Source organism: Taudactylus pleione, unplaced genomic scaffold (assembly GCF_031769625.1).
Source record: "Taudactylus pleione unplaced genomic scaffold, aTauple2 ptg001065l, whole genome shotgun sequence".
NCBI lineage: Eukaryota > Metazoa > Chordata > Amphibia > Anura > Myobatrachidae > Taudactylus > Taudactylus pleione.
In genome coordinates, this window is record NW_028285466.1 from 483,187 (window position 1) to 504,137 (window position 20,951).

Sequence of the window (20,951 nt, forward strand, 5' to 3'; positions counted from 1 at the left end):
CCTGCGGGACCATCTCTATCACATACGGCAGCTTTGTGTGTGTTATAGCAATCGTTACTGTGATGCCCCTGCGGGACCGTCTCTATCACATACGGCAGCTTTGTGTGTGTTATAGCAATCGTTACTGTGATGCCCCTGCGGGACCGTCTCTATCACATACGGCATCTTTGTGTGTGTTATAGCAATCGTTACTGTGATGCCCCTGCGGGACCGTCTCTATCACATACGGCAGCATTGTGTGTGTTATAGCAATCGTTACTGTGATGCCCCTGCGGGACCGTCTCTATCACATACGGCAGCATTGTGTGTGTTATAGCAATCGTTACAGTGATGCCCCTGCAGGACCGTCTCTATCACATACGGCAGCATTGTGTGTGTTATAGCAATCGTTACAGTGATGCCCCTGCGGGACCGTCTCTATCACATACGGCAGCTTTGTGTGTGTTATAGCAATCGTTACTGTGATGCCCCTGCGGGACCGTCTCTATCACATACGGCATCTTTGTGTGTGTTATAGCAATCGTTACTGTGATGCCCCTGCGGGACCGTCTCTATCACATACGGCAGCATTGTGTGTGTTATAGCAATCGTTACAGTGATGCCCCTGCGGGACCGTCTCTATCACATACGGCAGCTTTGTGTGTGTTATAGCAATCGTTACTGTGATGCCCCTGCGGGACCGTCTCTATCACATACGGCATCTTTGTGTGTGTTATAGCAATCGTTACTGTGAGGCCCCTGCGGGACCGTCTCTATCACATACGGCAAAATTGTGTGTGTTAGAGCAATCGTTACTGTGATGCCCCTGCGGGACCGTCTCTATCACATACGGCAGCATTGTGTGTGTTATAGCAATCGTTACAGTGATGCCCCTGCAGGACCGTCTCTATCACATACGGCAGCATTGTGTGTGTTATAGCAATCGTTACAGTGATGCCCCTGCGGGACCGTCTCTATCACATACGGCAGCTTTGTGTGTGTTATAGCAATCGTTACTGTGATGCCCCTGCGGGACCGTCTCTATCACATACGGCATCTTTGTGTGTGTTATAGCAATCGTTACTGTGATGCCCCTGCGGGACCGTCTCTATCACATACGGCAGCATTGTGTGTGTTATAGCAATCGTTACAGTGATTCCCCTGCGGGACCGGCTCTATCACATACGTCAGCTTTATGTGTGTTATAGCAATCCTTACAGTGAGGCCCCTGCGGGACCGTCTCTATCACATACGGCAGCATTGTGTGTGTTATAGCAATCGTTACAGTGATGCCCCTGCGGGACCGTCTCTATCACATACGGCAGCATTGTGTGTGTTATAGCAATCGTTACAGTGAGGCCCCTGCGGGACCGTCTCTATCACATACGGCAGCATTGTGTGATTGTGTGTGTTATAGCAATCGTTACAGTGATTCCCCTGCGGGACCGTCTCTATCACATACGGCAGCTTTGTGTGTGTTATAGCAATCGTTACAGTGATGCCCCTGCGGGACCGTCTCTATCACATACGGCAGCTTTGTGTGTGTTATAGCAATCCTTACAGTGATGCCCCTGCGGGACCGTCTCTATATAAATACGGCAGCTTTGTATGTGTTATAGCAATCGTTACAGTGATTCCCCTGCAGGACCGTCTCTATCACATACGGCAGCTTTGTGTGTGTTATAGCAATCGTTACAGTGATTCCCCTGCGGGACCGTCTCTATCACATACGGCAGCTTTGTGTGTGTTATAGCAATCGTTATAGTGATTCCCCTGCGGGACCGTCTCTATCACATACGGCAGCTTTGTGTGTGTTATAGCAATCGTTACAGTGATTCCCCTGCGGGACCGTCTCTATCACATACGGCAGCTTTGTGTGTGTTATAGCAATCGTTACAGTGATTCCCCTGCGGGACCGTCTCTATCACATACGGCAGCTTTGTGTGTGTTATAGCAATCGTTACAGTGATTCCCCTGCAGGACCGTCTCTATCACATACGGCAGCATTGTGTGTGTTATAGCAATCGTTACTGTAATGCCCCTGCGGGACCGTCTCTATCACATACGGCAGCTTTGTGTGTTATAGCAATCGTTACAGTGATTCCCCTGCGGGACTGTCTCTATCACATACGGCAGCTTTGTGTGTGTTATAGCAATCGTTACAGTGATTCCCCTGCGGGACCGTCTCTATCACATACGGCAGCTTTGTGTGTATTATAGCAATCGTTACAGTGATTCCCCTGCGGGACCTTCTCTATCACATACGGCAGCTTTGTGTGTTATAGCAATCGTTACAGTGATGCCCCTGCGGGACCGTCTCTATCACATACGGCAGCTTTGTGTGTGGTATAGCAATCGTTACAGTGATTCCCCTGCGGGACCGTCTCTATCACATACGGCAGCATTGTGTGTGTTATAGCAATCGTTATAGTGATGCCCCTGCGGGACCGTCTCTATCACATACGGCATCTTTGTGTGTGTTATAGCAATCGTTACTGTGATGCCCCTGCGGGACCGTCTCTATCACATACGGCAGCATTGTGTGTTATAGCAATCGTTACAGTGATGCCCCTGCGGGACCGTCTCTATCACATACGGCAGCTTTGTGTGTGTTATAGCAATCGTTACAGTGATTCCCCTGCGGGACCGTCTCTATCACATACGGCAGCTTTGTGTGTGTTATAGCAATCGTTATAGTGATGCCCCTGCGGGACGGTCTCTATCACATATGGCAGCTTTGTGTGTTAGAGTGTTAGAGTGTGTTTAGTATATTGTACAATGGGGGCTACGAGAGCTCAGTGACTGACCCGATGCACAGTTTTCTTTGGAGGAAACAGCTTTGTGTGTGTTATAACAATCGTTACAGTGATTCCCCTGCGGGACCGTCTCTATCACATACGGCAGCATTGTGTGTGTTATAGCAATCGTTACTGTAATGCCCCTGCGGGACCGTCTCTATCACATACGACAGCTTTGTGTGTTATAGCAATCGTTATAGTGATGCCCCTGCGGGACCGTCTCTATCACATACGGCAGCATTGTGTGTGTTATAGCAATCGTTACAGTGATGCCCCTGCGGGACCGTCTCTATCACATACGGCAGCATTGTGTGTGTTATAGCAATCGTTACAGTGAGGCCCCTGCGGGACCGTCTCTATCACATACGGCAGCATTGTGTGATTGTGTGTGTTATAGCAATCGTTACAGTGATTCCCCTGCGGGACCGTCTCTATCACATACGGCAGCTTTGTGTGTGTTATAGCAATCGTTACAGTGATGCCCCTGCGGGACCGTCTCTATCACATACGGCAGCTTTGTGTGTGTTATAGCAATCCTTACAGTGATGCCCCTGCGGGACCGTCTCTATATAAATACGGCAGCTTTGTATGTGTTATAGCAATCGTTACAGTGATTCCCCTGCAGGACCGTCTCTATCACATATGGCAGCATTGTGTGTGTTATAGCAATCGTTACAGTGATTCCCCTGCGGGACTGTCTCTATCACATACGGCAGCTTTGTGTGTGTTATAGCAATCGTTACAGTGATTCCCCTGCGGGACTGTCTCTATCACATACGGCAGCTTTGTGTGTGTTATAGCAATCGTTACAGTGATTCCCCTGCGGGACCTTCTCTATCACATACGGCAGCTTTGTGTGTTATAGCAATCGTTACTGTGATGCCCCTGCGGGACCGTCTCTATCACATACGGCAGCATTGTGTGTGTTATAGCAATCGTTACAGTGATGCCCCTGCGGGACCGTCTCTATCACATACGGCAGCATTGTGTGTGTTATAGCAATCGTTACAGTGATTCCCCTGCGGGACGGTCTCTATCACATACGGCAGCATTGTGTGTGTTATAGCAATCGTTACAGTGATTCCCCTGCGGGACCGGCTCTATCACATATGGCAGCATTGTGTGTGTTATAGCAATCGTTATAGTGATGCCCCTGCGGGACCGTCTCTATCACATACGGCAGCATTGTGTGTGTTATAGCAATCGTTACAGTGATGCCCCTGCGGGACCGTCTCTATCACATACGGCAGCATTGTGTGTGTTATAGCAATCGTTACAGTGAGGCCCCTGCGGGACCGTCTCTATCACATACGGCAGCATTGTGTGATTGTGTGTGTTATAGCAATCGTTACAGTGATTCCCCTGCGGGACCGTCTCTATCACATACGGCAGCTTTGTGTGTGTTATAGCAATCCTTACAGTGATGCCCCTGCGGGACCGTCTCTATATAAATACGGCAGCTTTGTATGTGTTATAGCAATCGTTACAGTGATTCCCCTGCAGGACCGTCTCTATCACATACGGCAGCTTTGTGTGTGTTATAGCAATCGTTACAGTGATTCCCCTGCGGGACCGTCTCTATCACATACGGCAGCTTTGTGTGTGTTATAGCAATCGTTATAGTGATGCCCCTGCGGGACCGTCTCTATCACATACGGCAGCTTTGTGTGTGTTATAGCAATCGTTACAGTGATTCCCCTGCGGGACCGTCTCTATCACATACGGCAGCTTTGTGTGTGTTATAGCAATCGTTACAGTGATTCCCCTGCAGGACCGTCTCTATCACATACGGCAGCATTGTGTGTGTTATAGCAATCGTTACTGTAATGCCCCTGCGGGACCGTCTCTATCACATACGGCAGCTTTGTGTGTTATAGCAATCGTTACAGTGATTCCCCTGCGGGACTGTCTCTATCACATACGGCAGCTTTGTGTGTGTTATAGCAATCGTTACAGTGATTCCCCTGCGGGACTGTCTCTATCACATACGGCAGCTTTGTGTGTATTATAGCAATCGTTACAGTGATTCCCCTGCGGGACCTTCTCTATCACATACGGCAGCTTTGTGTGTATTATAGCAATCGTTACAGTGATGCCCCTGCGGGACCGTCTCTATCACATACGGCAGCTTTGTGTGTGGTATAGCAATCGTTACAGTGATTCCCCTGCGGGACCGTCTCTATCACATACGGCAGCATTGTGTGTGTTATAGCAATCGTTATAGTGATGCCCCTGCGGGACCGTCTCTATCACATACGGCATCTTTGTGTGTGTTATAGCAATCGTTACTGTGATGCCCCTGCGGGACCGTCTCTATTACATACGGCAGCATTGTGTGTGTTATAACAATCGTTACAGTGATTCCCCTGCGGGACCGTCTCTATCACATACGGCAGCATTGTGTGTTATAGCAATCGTTACAGTGATGCCCCTGCGGGACCGTCTCTATCACATACGGCAGCTTTGTGTGTGTTATAGCAATCGTTACAGTGATTCCCCTGCGGGACCGTCTCTATCACATACGGCAGCTTTGTGTGTGTTATAGCAATCGTTACAGTGATTCCCCTGCGGGACGGTCTCTATCACATATGGCAGCATTGTGTGTGTTATAGCAATCGTTATAGTGATGCCCCTGCGGGACCGTCTCTATCACATACGGCAGCATTGTGTGTGTTATAGCAATCGTTACAGTGATGCCCCTGCGGGACCGTCTCTATCACATACGGCAGCATTGTGTGTGTTATAGCAATCGTTACAGTGAGGCCCCTGCGGGACCGTCTCTATCACATACGGCAGCATTGTGTGATTGTGTGTGTTATAGCAATCGTTACAGTGATTCCCCTGCGGGACCGTCTCTATCACATACGGCAGCTTTGTGTGTGTTATAGCAATCGTTACAGTGATGCCCCTGCGGGACCGTCTCTATCACATACGGCAGCTTTGTGTGTGTTATAGCAATCCTTACAGTGATGCCCCTGCGGGACCGTCTCTATATAAATACGGCAGCTTTGTATGTGTTATAGCAATCGTTACAGTGATTCCCCTGCAGGACCGTCTCTATCACATACGGCAGCTTTGTGTGTGTTATAGCAATCGTTACAGTGATTCCCCTGCGGGACCGTCTCTATCACATACGGCAGCTTTGTGTGTGTTATAGCAATCGTTATAGTGATGCCCCTGCGGGACCGTCTCTATCACACACGGCAGCTTTGTGTGTGTTATAGCAATCGTTACAGTGATTCCCCTGCGGGACCGTCTCTATCACATACGGCAGCTTTGTGTGTGTTATAGCAATCGTTACAGTGATTCCCCTGCAGGACCGTCTCTATCACATACGGCAGCATTGTGTGTGTTATAGCAATCGTTACTGTAATGCCCCTGCGGGACCGTCTCTATCACATACGGCAGCATTGTGTGTGTTATAGCAATCGTTACAGTGATTCCCCTGCGGGACTGTCTCTATCACATACGGCAGCTTTGTGTGTGTTATAGCAATCGTTACAGTGATTCCCCTGCGGGACTGTCTCTATCACATACGGCAGCTTTGTGTGTATTATAGCAATCGTTACAGTGATTCCCCTGCGGGACCTTCTCTATCACATACGGCAGCTTTGTGTGTTATAGCAATCGTTACAGTGATGCCCCTGCGGGACCGTCTCTATCACATACGGCAGCTTTGTGTGTGGTATAGCAATCGTTACAGTGATTCCCCTGCGGGACCGTCTCTATCACATACGGCAGCATTGTGTGTGTTATAGCAATCGTTATAGTGATGCCCCTGCGGGACCGTCTCTATCACATACGGCATCTTTGTGTGTGTTATAGCAATCGTTACTGTGATGCCCCTGCGGGACCGTCTCTATCACATACGGCAGCATTGTGTGTGTTATAACAATCGTTACAGTGATTCCCCTGCGGGACCGTCTCTATCACATACGGCAGCTTTGTGTGTTATAGCAATCGTTACAGTGATGCCCCTGCGGGACCGTCTCTATCACATACGGCAGCTTTGTGTGTGTTATAGCAATCGTTACAGTGATTCCCCTGCGGGACCGTCTCTATCACATACGGCAGCTTTGTGTGTTATAGCAATCGTTACAGTGATGCCCCTGCGGGACCGTCTCTATCACATACGGCAGCATTGTGTGTGTTATAGCAATCGTTACAGTGATGCCCCTGCGGGACCGTCTCTATCACATACGGCAGCATTGTGTGTGTTATAGCAATCGTTACAGTGATGCCCCTGCGGGACGGTCTCTATCACATACGGCAGCATTGTGTGTGTTATAGCAATCGTTACAGTGATGCCCCTGCGGGACCGTCTCTATCACATACGGCAGCATTGTGTGTGTTATAGCAATCGTTACAGTGATGCCCCTGCGGGACGGTCTCTATCACATACGGCAGCATTGTGTGTGTTATAGCAATCGTTACAGTGATGCCCCTGCGGGACCGTCTCTATCACATACGGCAGCATTGTGTGTGTTATAGCAATCGTTACAGTGATGCCCCTGCGGGACGGTCTCTATCACATATGGCAGCTTTGTGTGTTAGAGTGTTAGAGTGTGTTTAGTATATTGTACAATGGGGGCTACGAGAGCTCAGTGACTGACCCGATGCACAGTTTTCTTTGGAGGAAACAGCTTTGTGTGTGTTATAGCAATCGTTACTGTGATTCCCCTGCGGGACCGTCTCTATCACATACGACAGCTTTGTGTGTTATAGCAATCGTTACAGTGATTCCCCTGCGGGACCGTCTCTATCACATACGACAGCTTTGTGTGTTATAGCAATCGTTACAGTGATTCCCCTGCGGGACCGTCTCTATCACATACGGCAGCTTTGTGTGTGTTATAGCAATCGTTACAGTGATTCCCCTGCGGGACCGTCTCTATCACATACGGCAGCATTGTGTGTGTTATAGCAATCGTTACAGTGATGCCCCTGCGGGACCGTCTCTATCACATACGGCAGCTTTGTGTGTGTTATAGCAATCGTTACAGTGATGCCCCTGCGGGACCGTCTCTATCACATACGGCAGCATTGTGTGTGTTATAGCAATCGTTACAGTGATTCCCCTGCGGGACGGTCTCTATCACATACGGCAGCTTTGTGTGTGTTATAGCAATCGTTATAGTGATGCCCCTGCGGGACCGTCTCTATCACATACGGCAGCATTGTGTGTGTTATAGCAATCGTTACAGTGATGCCCCTGCGGGACCGTCTCTATCACATACGGCAGCTTTGTGTGTGTTATAGCAATCGTTACTGTGAGGCCCCTGCGGGACCGTCTCTATCACATACGGCAGCATTGTGTGTGTTATAACAATCGTTACAGTGATTCCCCTGCGGGACCGTCTCTATCACATACGGCAGCTTTGTGTGTTATAGCAATCGTTACAGTGATGCCCCTGCGGGACCGTCTCTATCACATACGGCAGCTTTGTGTGTGTTATAGCAATCGTTACAGTGATTCCCCTGCGGGACCGTCTCTATCACATACGGCAGCTTTGTGTGTGTTATAGCAATCGTTACAGTGATGCCCCTGCGGGACCGTCTCTATCACATACGGCAGCATTGTGTGTGTTATAGCAATCGTTACAGTGATGCCCCTGCGGGACCGTCTCTATCACATACGGCAGCATTGTGTGTGTTATAGCAATCGTTATAGTGATGCCCCTGCGGGACCGTCTCTATCACATACGGCAGCATTGTGTGTGTTATAGCAATCGTTACAGTGATGCCCCTGCGGGACGGTCTCTATCACATATGGCAGCTTTGTGTGTTAGAGTGTGTTTAGTATATTGTACAATGGGGGCTACGAGAGCTCAGTGACTGACCCGATGCACAGTTTTCTTTGGAGGAAATAGCTTTGTGCTCCCCACAAATCAGTGACTGCCCCTGTAACTACCCCCAACCCTCCCGTCTCATGTGAATCATCACAATGTGAAATCTTGTTTCTGCATTTTGGTTTAAAAGTAACCGATTGCCCAATTCATCCTGTCACCTGCTACGGACGTTTGCCCTGTTTGCCCCCTGATGCCATCTCTTTCCTGGCTGTAATAGCAGGGGTCCGGCAGTATGAGGCGTTTGTGCTGCAGTTGGTCCTTTAATAGGAGCTGGAAGCAGAAAAATGGTTCCTGCTCTTGCAGCGAGACAGCCAACTTGTGCAATTCATTACCAAAGCTCCAGAGGTTCCAGGGTTACACCATTAATTTACTCCTCGCGCTGCCTGATCCAGTGAGAAATAAGGTTTTCATTTTGGGGTCAGGAACATATTTATTCTGGATACAAAATAGCCACCTGGTCCCCGGGGTAAATAGTTTTTCCTTTCCTCCGGACGCGGTAAAGGTCAGAGACGACAGCCGTGCGTCTTTCGCCCGCTTTCCAAAAAGATCGTGTATTTTTATTCCATCATCTTTCTCTGCCAAATGTATAAAAAAAAATAAGAAAACAAATAACTGAAATAGCGCGGCGTCGGCGGCAGCATGTGGATTTTCATTTCCAACTTTAATCACGAGAGAAATTGCTTTGTGCTCTATAAATGGCGGATGACGGCGGAGCGTCCCCCCGGAGCACACGGACATTTGATCCCTACACTAGTGCTGAGAGGCCAATTAATCAATGACAATTTTATCATCTTCTTCTCCTTAATTAGTGCTACATTTTGTACAACGGCGAGGTTGTGTTACACGTGGGACTAAGAGCACGTATCAGTCACGCGAGACACCAGAGCCGCTCCCTGTCAGTGTTGCTGGGAAGACGCAGGATGGGGTCTCATCACCTGCTCCCCACTCACACCCTGAGCTGTACAATGGGAGTGATTAGTGGGGGATAGTCTCCAGATGGGGGACCGAAAACTGATGGCAGAAGAAACAGACTGAAATAATGACTTTACTACTAGTCAGTGGTCTCATTTATATTATAAAGCAGGTGATTTTTATGCTCATATTAGATATTCACAGATCAGTTCTGAGTCTCTCACTTCCGTTAGTATTCACTAATGTACAGAGAGTTCCTCACATTCCTCATTATAGGGCTCATGTCAGACGCGCAATCTGAGCCCCGTTACTGCTCTGGGCTGATTATATGATTGAGCTTTTCATCCTTGTAGTGCCACTATCCTGTCCGTCTGCACTCCGGGTTAGTGGCGCGTATTACACTTTACACCAGTGTTGGGCAACCTGACACAATTCATACTTGCGGCCTCGCTGATCTTCAATAGGGTCACACATAGGACCTCAATCAGAGGCGGTCGTTAGTTGCAAGCGGTCGCAGTGAATCAGGGCTGAATCACAGCTCTATCGATTGACATGGGTGATGGTCGCGATGGTCAAGACCATCGGGGCGTACGACCAGACACTAAGGTTGGGTCTGGGCACTCGTAAGCCCCAGGGAGCTTCCTGCTCTGATCGAGCAGGAAGCTACCCACTGACATCAGCAATGATGTCAGTGGGGCCGCCCCAAAACGGCAAGCGTTCTGGTGGGAGCGCCTCCGTTTGGGCAGTCACGCCCCCTGCCCGCCTCCCAAACGGGGCGATCTATCACTCACCATCGACAGCTCGCCCCGTCTGCTGCGAGACCCCTAGCGACAGAGCGTCCGCTGCTAGCCGGGTCTCGCGCATGCTCCGTCGTGCGTATGCCCAGTGGGGCAAGATCGAGTCGGTGGCGAGCGCTCAGCACTTGCGACCGACTCTGAATGACCCCCATAATCCTTAGGGGTATATTTACTAAATTGCTGGTTTTTAGAAGTGGAGATGTCGCCCATAGCAACCAATCAGATTCTACTTAACATTTATCTAGCACCTTCTAGAAGATAATAGCTAGAGTCTGATTGGTTGCTATGGGCAACATCTCCACTTCTAAAACTCTCACTTTAGTAAACAAGTCTCAAGACCAAGGGCCTAATTCTATGCCGACATCTTTGCAAGTACAGCGATTTTTTGTCGCACTGCGCACGCGTCCAGGTACATAAACGTGGTCACAAGTCTTTATGTGCAGTGTGATTTACAGGCGGGGAGTGTCGGCTAAAGATGGAGGTGTGTCTCCAGCGGTTGAGGGGGGGGGGGTCACATCCTGCATTTGCGATCCCGTACGAAGGAAACAGGGCTCCGACATCTTGGTTACGGCGGCCATTCTGAGTGACCATAGACTAAAAGAATCGCTGTCTGTCTGCTCTGCGCCGGAATGCCGCCTACGCGTACATAGCTGCGATGGCTCCAGTGGGCGTCTCAGTACAAGTCCCGGCGGCTGTTCCATTCGCTTATTATCACAAATCCTCAGCTGATAAATTGCACGTTACACAGCAAATAGCGCACAGCACTGAATAGGGCCCCAAGTTACCCCAATACATGTAATCAGAGCCAGCACATTCTGTTAGAGAAGCTCCCCCGTGCCACTTATACGCCCAAAACACCCCTCTGACTCCTCACAACGGCCCCTCGCCCTAAACGTCGCATACTGTGTGCACTATAGCACCTGGTACACCGCAAAGAGGCTTTTTTATATATTTATTTTACAGCCAATAATTGTAATTTCCTATCACCGATATTTCATACTAATGGCTGGGAGGCCCCGAAAAGCGAGAGGTGGACAAGTCTCCCGAGGGCAGTAGTCACATCTCCCCATTGAATTCGGCGGCACAGAGGCCGATGAAGCAATTTGCGTTAATTAACGTCCTCGTGGCTCCTCCCCCCACAATGCCGGTAATCATGGCATTGCGTAACAGGAGCGGAACACCATCACGCCTCCAGACCTTCAGCCGAGCCCCACGTGCCTCCGCCCCCAGACCAGATGAGCCCCGCCCCCCGCGGTGCCAACCTGGATGCCTCCTACAGCAAGTATGCGCTATTTGCAACAATAGCAAACTAAGATTCGTCTGAAATTATATCTTGCCCCTCCTCATAGACGCCCTGCTGCCGGGGCAAGACCCTGGGATGCATCACATTCTGGAGCTTAGTAAATCTGACATCTCAGCAGCTGCTTCTGCCGACAGAAAGGAATAATGACGATATCTGCTGCAGCCCCTCTGTGGTACATTTCCAGGTATTTCCCCCAAAAAAATGTCTGTGTGTCGACAGTCCGTTTTGGGGTTACGGTTACCTGCGGTTGTGGGTACCGTTATAGCTCAGATCATCATGTTGACATTCTGGACAACGTCTGTATCGATTTTCGGACCATTTCAGCATCTGGTGTCCGCACTCTGAATGCTGCCATTTTGTGCCTCACCTGTCGGTCTCCCCTCCCCCTTGTGTCGCTATGCGCTGTACAGAGTAAGGTTCCCTTTGCCCATGTTTGTCCCATGCTGGTCATCCCGGCTATTACAGTATAATCTGCTCTCCAGCCATATGTAATAGTCATTGCCCTGCTCCCGTTTATTGATGCGGCATTTGCATGCCATTACCGCCCATAATTACATTGCAAGATGCGGTAATAGCGCCAGAATGTATCATCCGGCACATGCAGGGGCAAAAGGAACCCGCCCCTGTGATGGCGTTAGCTCGGGGGCAAATCTCCGGAATGCGTCGCTTCCCTTGTAGAAATCTATGGGGAAAGCGGCTGACGGCGGGAATGGAGGATCACGGCAGGTATAGGAGATATTTGCTGCCGTCCCCCCTTCATACATACAGGGGGTACTTAATATCCCCTGAAAACGGGCGCGTTTGGGGATTAAGCCATAAATATATAATGATGAATGGGCCCCTTAGTCTCTGTAAGGAGCTGACACCCGTAATCTGACGTGTAATAAAGCCCAGGATCTGCGCAGACAGGCGCACGTTGCTGGGTGTACGGGACTGAATATCGGGTTATTGTTTTGTTACCTGGACATTTGTCACTTTTCCATCAGAAGCTGATGACCGGATGATTTAGGACACGCGGATCTCCTCCCGGCTTGTTATCACGCGGAGTGACTGACGCAGATCATTTCCTGTCCCCCCGTCTCGGAAATGACAGAATTAGTAATTAGAGAAATAATTGGGGCGTGAATACATTTGCACCTAATTGCGATAAAGCCGCAGTCTCTATGGTTTCTCTGTGTAACTCTCCACATCTCTGGCCGCAGCGTCTTGTGCGCAGCGACGTTTAGCCCGAGGAAGGCTTCTTAGATGTATCTTCAGTATAGAGAGCCGGGAATACAGAGGCGCCATCGCGGCCTCATCGCAAGAAACACGCTTCATATTACACAGAAGGAGGACGGAACATTCTCTGGCGTTTAGGAGGGACGCGGAGAAGTGTTGGGGATCTGTCTGTAAATGGTTAGAATAAAATGTGGGATCATCGGCAGCTGTAACGTGTAATCTCATAGGCTGCGCTGATCGCGCCATCTTTCCCTCTGTGTCAGGTCTGCTCCCAGTTTTAGGTACAAGCTGTAAAGCTGAGTGTACACTATGCGATACGTCCTACAGTATATCGTACAGACGCGGGTCGGAATGATTTATTGTGGTGATCGCCAAATCGCACGTGAGCGCGAGTCGTTCGACGCATCATCCGATCTGATGTGCTGCACAGCAGATGGAGCGATGCGATGAATGGCGCCATGCTACTAAATGCAACATGGAATGACACTGTGCAGTCGTATACCAGATCGCGCAGTTTGAACATACGGCGCAATGTATCGTTCCATTGCGTCGTCCCGTTGGCTGGGCACACAATCGCTTAGTGTGTAGATGTTATTGTATAGGTAATATATGCATTATTGTTTGATGTGGTGTATTTGTCGCTTATTCACAGTGGGGCAGCCATTTTGTGTGTCAGACTGAGCGCCCCCGGAATGGCTTCCAATGCGGGAAACAGTGCCCATTATACACACAGCGCCTTCTGAGATGCACACAAATCGCCTGTAACCTTATGCTAATGCCAGTATCCGCGCAGGAAGCCGCGCCGCCCACTGTTTATCCATCCATAGCCACCATCATTAGTATTGGCACTTACCGCAGCCCCATACTGAGTACAGGAGATGCGAGTACAGTGATCGATAGCCATAACTACCACGTGCGCAGATCTGTAAATGAATGTATCACTATACGCCAAGTTTTACACAACTAGGCTGAAAGTTCCGTGTGATATCGTTGTCTCTCTGATGATTAGTTTGTGGATTGAACCTGTCGTTCCCTATTGACGATTAGGATTCCGAGGTGGACGCTGTGCGTCTCCGGTCGCAGCGGATCTGAGTGAATATACTAATGCTGCAGGTGGCGTGTTTTGTTGAAAGACGTCCACTGCCGGCTTTTCAGATCCGCTGCCTACGCCCGGAAACGCAGCGTCGGATTCACAGCGCAAGCATCAGGTTACTCAGGATATCTGGCAAAACTACGCCGCCAGGGAAACTGCGTCTGAGAACGCCGGCATGCCCAGAAAATGGTGCCGACACTCCCCATTGCCTCCCCGAAATGCCAGCAGCATGTCAGCCGGGCTCCATTTAATCTGGTCCTGCGCTGCAGAGCATTACTCTGCAGACTGCGGAGAGGTAAGTATAACCTTATATGGGTGCAGGGAGCCTGGAGCCAGCAGCCCGTGTGCAGCCATTATAGATTCGCCATTGTCTGCACCAACCTGACATGGAGGAGCACCGGACAGCTGCACAGGTAACGTAGTATCTGTCCTCTGCTTCTCCTCCATGTCAGCGGCCGGTGTACTCATTCACTAGTCCAGGGTACCCAGCTGCTGTGGAACTACATGTCCCAACATGCCCTGCCACAGTTTTAGCATACCCTAACAGCAAAGCTGTAGCAGGGCATGTTGGTATATGTAGTTCTACAGCAGCTGGATCATTGTCCTGGGTAAGTAAGTTTGCCCAAAATAAAGGCGGCTTACATCGTTAGACACCATACACATGGGGGGTATTTGTGCTGAAGGCAGTAAGATTGCCCCCCTGCAGTGTAACAGGGTTTGTCTACTTCTAGTTGCAAATTTAATTTAATTTTAACTCTAAGAGCCGTATTCAATTAGAAGCGAAAAGCAGAGATCCGCAAAAAAGTTACGCCGGTAGTTGGAAACGTATCTCCGTATTCAATTCCAAATAGTTTTCGCGTGCGCGGAAACGCAATGCAATGTAATAGGCGAAAAATATTCTTCTCTGAATAACAGGAGAAGAGGTGCATTTTTTTATTTTGGGGTGCACAGGTGGGGAAACCACTCAGTACCCTTGGCACAGGCCCCCAAAAAATCCCTTAAAAAAGTGAGAAATACCCCTAAAAAGTAGTTTAAATTTGGGGGCGAAAAAGTACAAATTGGGGGTACAAATATAAAAAGTAGCTAAATAGACTTTTGGGGGGTCTGCAGGGACGGGTCAGGTGTTTTTGGGATTGCAGGTGGTTGCGGCAGGTGCATTTTTCATGTTTTTTGAAACTTCACTTTAGCGACTTTAAAACGTGCTCGCACCCATTTCATGTACCCCAAATTTGCCAGGACTACTTATTTTCTCCCCAAAAAAATCCTGCTTTATGCCATTCTTCACCAATTGTGCAAAGACGCTAATTAGAGGCAATTGTACCAACTTAAGTACCCCAAACAGTTTTAGTAGGGATAATCGGGCACTACTACATTGTTCCCCAATATTTCTGCATCTTTTTGGGGAGTACAGGCTGATTTCCCCGATTCTGACACCACTTACCGCGTGTTGTGACTTAGCGTGTCGCAGTTTTCCCGTCTTTTGAAATTCAATAGGGCGAATAGCGGGTACGCGCACGATAGGTTTCCGCGACTAAAAGACGCGATGTAGGAGAAATGTCCGGCAGGCGAAACTTTATTGCGTACGCGGAACTAATTGAATACCTCCCTAATTATCTTAACGTCCTGCCGTCTCAAGTGTGTAGTGTTACATTATATACATTATAAAACAATGTGACTTATTGGTGAAGTGTTTTGTACCAATACCGTGATCCAAAAGTAATTCGTCCTCTCTCTGTTTGCAGGTCTTGCCATCGCTAGTGCTTTGATAGACATATCCCAACAGAAGTCCTTGGATTGCAAGGATAAAAGTTCCTGCGTTCGGAATCGGAAGCCGCACCCCCCAACCAGACAAGGAACTTGTGTCTGAACCTCCAGCTGGATGGATTTGACAATTTATTGTTGTTTTTTGTTTTTTTTTCCTTTCCTAAAACGGCTTCCACTGAAAGATCTACTAATGCCCTAAGTTATCATAGAGGCCTGGCCTCAGCGTTAGATCCACCGACTCGCCAGAACCGGGAACTTCCGGGAGCCGCGAGGCGGAGAACGATTGCATGACAAGTGGCGCAGTGGCCACATCTGGAAAAGGGACTCATGTAGAGAAATAGCGGCATCTGGGAACAACACAAGATTTGGAGGGTGTTGTATGAATTAGGTGTATGTGTACATATCTCGTGGAGACAGGATCCCACGGAACGTGGATTATGACTCTGCAGCATGTCCGTAACCGGTAGAGACGAAAGGGATTTCTGCGAGCATTATGGGTACTTGAACAAATAAGCACTAACTAGACTTTTTTATATATATATTAAAAATATATATCTTAAAAGGGACACAGTCAGGGCTGCAGATGTATTTCATTCTGCATTTAGAGACAAGTTACGGAAGGAAGGACTAGTAGCGTGCGCTCGGCCGCGCTGTCCTGGCCAGAATAATCAGTGATCCCTGACGCAGAACATCCGCCAATTAGAATAGGGACGCACCACTCCATCGCAGGAGGATATTACATTTGTTTTCCTGTTTTTATTCCTTTGTAGAGAATGGGTTAGTGCAATAAGCAGCATCTATCAGTAACATCTCGAACAGGAGGTCGCGGCTAATATTCTATGTACATAGCAGAGTTTCCCGGCTGCCGCTAATTGCTGACAAAACGGCAGAAGTCAGGTTTATGCGTTGGGAGGATTTGAGGAGAAGTGTCAGGACGTGGAGAGCTGGTGACGTAGTGGAATGTTTTCCTCCAGCTATTAATGATGCAGATATACAGCAGAGACTTTGTCCCAGGGCTGACATGGTTGGAGGCACACACGTCTCTCAGGAGCTGCAGGCATGCCTCCTCCTGTTAATGGGCAGCACCACGTGAAGCAGGCGTGCAGGCAGAGGACGCTGTTTGCACATGCCGAGGTAGTGATAGAGCCCAGGCGATAAGACAAGGCGGCCGCTCCCAGACCTTTTGTATCACAGAAGTTAGTAATAAAAATAAAACAGACGCAGATATTGGAAAAGTGATAAATGATGTTTTGCAATCTCTAAGACCCCATTTTCATTTTACTGTTTACAATGGACTCTGTAGGTAAATGCATGCGGATGCCACGATGGCGCAATGGAGTAATATATTTTCTCTTTTTTTATGATTATTATTATTATTTGTTTACGTGTTTTAATTTGTAATTCTGTTCCTATGAGAATATACAGCTCTGTTTTGCTGGAAATGTACATTATTATATATATAGAACACAATGTACAGTTTGTAACAGTCATATACAGGATTCTTCGGGTTGCATTCAGTGGGAAATGCGACATTATTCCAATAAATTGTGTTTTTAGCCCTAAACATATGCAAATCCTTCACGTCCGGCAGGATGGGTTCAACTTTTTATGATCTGAGACGGCGTTTTCGTATCCTGATCACACTGGATTACAAATGTGTCCGTTATCTCGTGTTCGAGTAAGAGAACAAGAACTCTGACAATAAACAACCTTTAATGCCAAAGTGTCATTTGTTTTGTGTGGAGAAAATGTGCAGAAAGAGAATTACACAACTGCGGGACCGTTTGGGTCCATTGGGCGCTAGCGGCAGCTTTACAGACCCCCAGACAAATATTATGATAGAGCCAGAATGCTATGAAATGAGAGACAATGAGGCGCCTTACGCCCCATAGTCACCTCTGCAGGTCATAGAACAGTATGGAAGGCCGGACGTTGGTAAGCAGCCCCCCTCAGCCCATGTCAGTGCACAATAAGGGGGACACTACAATCTCACCTGTACAATTGGTTCACAGACACATTACAGTTTTGATTGGACAGTGCAGGAAATAAGGGCAGGGCCGGCAGTGTGCAAATGAAAAGGAGAAACTGTCCATTACGCGGATGAATCAGGTTTTATATGCTGGTGATACTGTTCCCTTTGTGCTGTATTAGCAGCTGCAACTATAAAAGTCAGATTAATATTATTTGTCAGAGACTAACAGTATATATTTTACCAGTCTTTCTGTGAAGGACAACAGGGTCTGAAAAATAACAACGGAGCCAGTCAGTCAGGAAGCTCTGTAGTGGTCACGTGATGGCAGAGGAGGGGCTGAGAAGAGGGTTTATTCTATAGCCTCTCTATTCACCACATATGTCATCTGACTGTGGTTGCCATGGTAGTAACATGACAACATGAGAACAAAGCAGTGTGTCCTCATACACGTAACTGAGTAATTCACATTACAAGAAGCCTTGAAGATCCCGGAACAGGGGACATATGAAATACCCCCAAATTAATGTTATAATGTAGTAACTGGCTCATTTATACCCCTCTCACTGTGGTCTCAGTTGTATCCAGAAGAATAGATTTAAGATCTCGATATTAAAGGGACTTTGAACATGAAACACTGACAGCGCCGAGGCACTTTGTCGCTGAACAGATTACGAGATCATTATAAACGCCCCTATTTTTACGCCAAATATTTTCCGTTATATTTAAAATAACAGGAAGGTGTTTAGCTGAAAGCACAGGAGACCGCCGGCAGGTTTATGAAAGTAGATACGGACGGCGGTGTCGCCCCCCCAGGTTCAGAATCTCCATCCTACATCGCAGTAACGCAGCCTGAGAGCTCATATAGATATCATTGGTCCCTACAATGGCCGGGATGTCAGCACACGCTGATAGTTTCTCAGGCACCACTTACCGCACTAGGGGGCCTATTTACTAAGCAGTGTTAGGAGACAGAGTGAAAAGTGATAAGGTACCAGCCAATCAGCTCCTAACTGTCATTTTTCAAACACAACCTGTGACATGGCAGTTAGGAGCTGATTGGCTGGTACATTCTCATTTCACTTTATCTCCTAACACTGCTTAGTAAATAGACCCTTAATGATCGTCTCTGTATTGCTCCTCTGGTGCATGGCAGCATTTTCATTGAACAATTTAGTCTGCTGACACCCAACATACAAAACTTCCAGCGACATGAGACGGCTTGTCTGACATTCCGCCCATAGCAAGTGATAACAACATGTACGTGCTAATGTTCAGACGCCTTTCAATTAGACATTCAGAGAAACGTTTATTGCTCAGCCAAGTCGTTTAATTAAGTCATTTATAGCACATGTTGATTTACCATTTACGTGTCTCCTGGAGAGAATGTCACAACGCTACCAAGTTTTACCCAAAAACGTTCAATGCTGGTTCCTGAATATATTCAGTTATATTTCATATCTATTGTACAAGGTGTCGGCACAGGGTTGTCCATAGGCAAACGCAGGGGGGGTTCCGGTTGCCTGGAAACCCCCCAGCCGAGCCCACACCACGACTACAATAGAAATAGAAATATAGTAGAATTTTACTAGTGTTGCATGTTTTTATCAGTATCACAAATTAAATAACTAGTAACACCTGTGGATCTTTTAACAAGTGTCAGCCAGTAGTAAATACACCTATGCGCCAACTAGGAGATCTGGAAAACATGCATGTTAGGGGTGCACTGCTATAGACTATCTATAGGCTTAATTGTTAACACTGGATAATAATACACTATCCAGTGCATAACGAGACCAATATGTACATATATGTGCAGGGCAGTGCTGGGTTCTTCTGCTGCTCCCCCAGACTCCCGAACTTGCTCCAATGCTCTGTAATGGTGCCAGCATCTAACATAAATACATTCTGCTCAGGTAAGATGGCCGTACTGCGCATCTAATGGTTACTGTGATCACTGGTCCTGTATATGCTGGAATTATGACACACAATACACTATGTATGACACATATAATGGGTTACTGTGATCACTGGTCCTGTATATGCTGGAATTATGACACAATACACTATGTATGATACATATAATGGGTTACTGTGATCACTGGTCCTGTATATGCTGGGATTATGACACACAATACACTATATATGACACATATAATGGGTTACTGTGATCACTGGTCCTGTATATGCTGGAATTATTACACACAATACACTATGTATGACACATATAATGGTTACTGTGATCACTGGTCCTATATATGCTGGAATTATGACACACAATACACTATGTATGACACATATAATGGTTACTGTGATCACTGGTCCTGTATATGCTGGAATTATGACACAATACACTATGTATGACACATATAATGGTTACTGTGATCGCTGGTCCTGTATATGCTGGAATTATGACACACAAACTATGTATGACACATATAATGGTTACTGTGATCGCTGGTCCTCTTATATGCTGGAATTATGACACACAATACACTATGTATGACACAATATAATGGGTTACTGTGATCACTGGTCCTGTATATGCTGGAATTATGACACACAATACACTATGTATGACACATATAATGGGTTACTGTGATCACTGGTCCCTGTATATGCTGGAATTATGACACACAATACACTATGTATGACACATATAATGGGTTACTGTGATCACTGGTCCTGTATATGCTGGAATTATGACACACAATACACTATGTATGACACATATAATGGGTTACTGTGATCACTGGTCCTGTATATGCTGGAATTATGACACACAATACACTATGTATGACACATATAATGGTTACTGTGATCGCTGGTCCTGTATATGCTGGAATTATGACACACAATACACTATGTATGACACATATAATGGTTACTGTGATCGCTGGTCCTGTATATGCTGGAATTATGACACACAATACACTATGTATGACACATATAATGGGTTACTGTGATCACTGGTCCTGTATATGCTGGAATTATGACACACAATACACTATGTATGACACATATAATGGGTTACTGTGATCACTGGTCCTGTATATGCTGGAATTATGACACACAATACACTATGTATGAAACATATAATGGGTTACTGTGATCACTGGTCCTGTATATGCTGGAATTATGACACAATACACTATGTATGATACATATAATGGGTTACTGTGATCACTGGTCCTGTATATGCTGGAATTATGACACACAATACACTATATATGACACATATAATGGGTTACTGTGATCACTGGTCCTGT

The 20,951-nt window shown here is 47.4% G+C and overlaps 1 protein-coding gene across 1 annotated transcript in view; it reads left to right on the forward strand.

Moving 5' to 3' along the window:
• The window catches only part of LOC148453895 (attractin-like protein 1), a 482,434-nt gene extending 465,006 nt beyond the window's left edge, over nucleotides 1-17,428 (forward strand). The window contains exon 6 of the mRNA XM_088461549.1: nucleotides 15,692-17,428. Within this exon, the coding sequence (XP_088317675.1) occupies nucleotides 15,692-15,816 (125 nt within the window). The 3' untranslated portion in view covers nucleotides 15,817-17,428. The remainder of the gene's footprint in view (nucleotides 1-15,691) is intronic.
• Nucleotides 17,429-20,951: the final 3,523 nt, after the last annotated feature.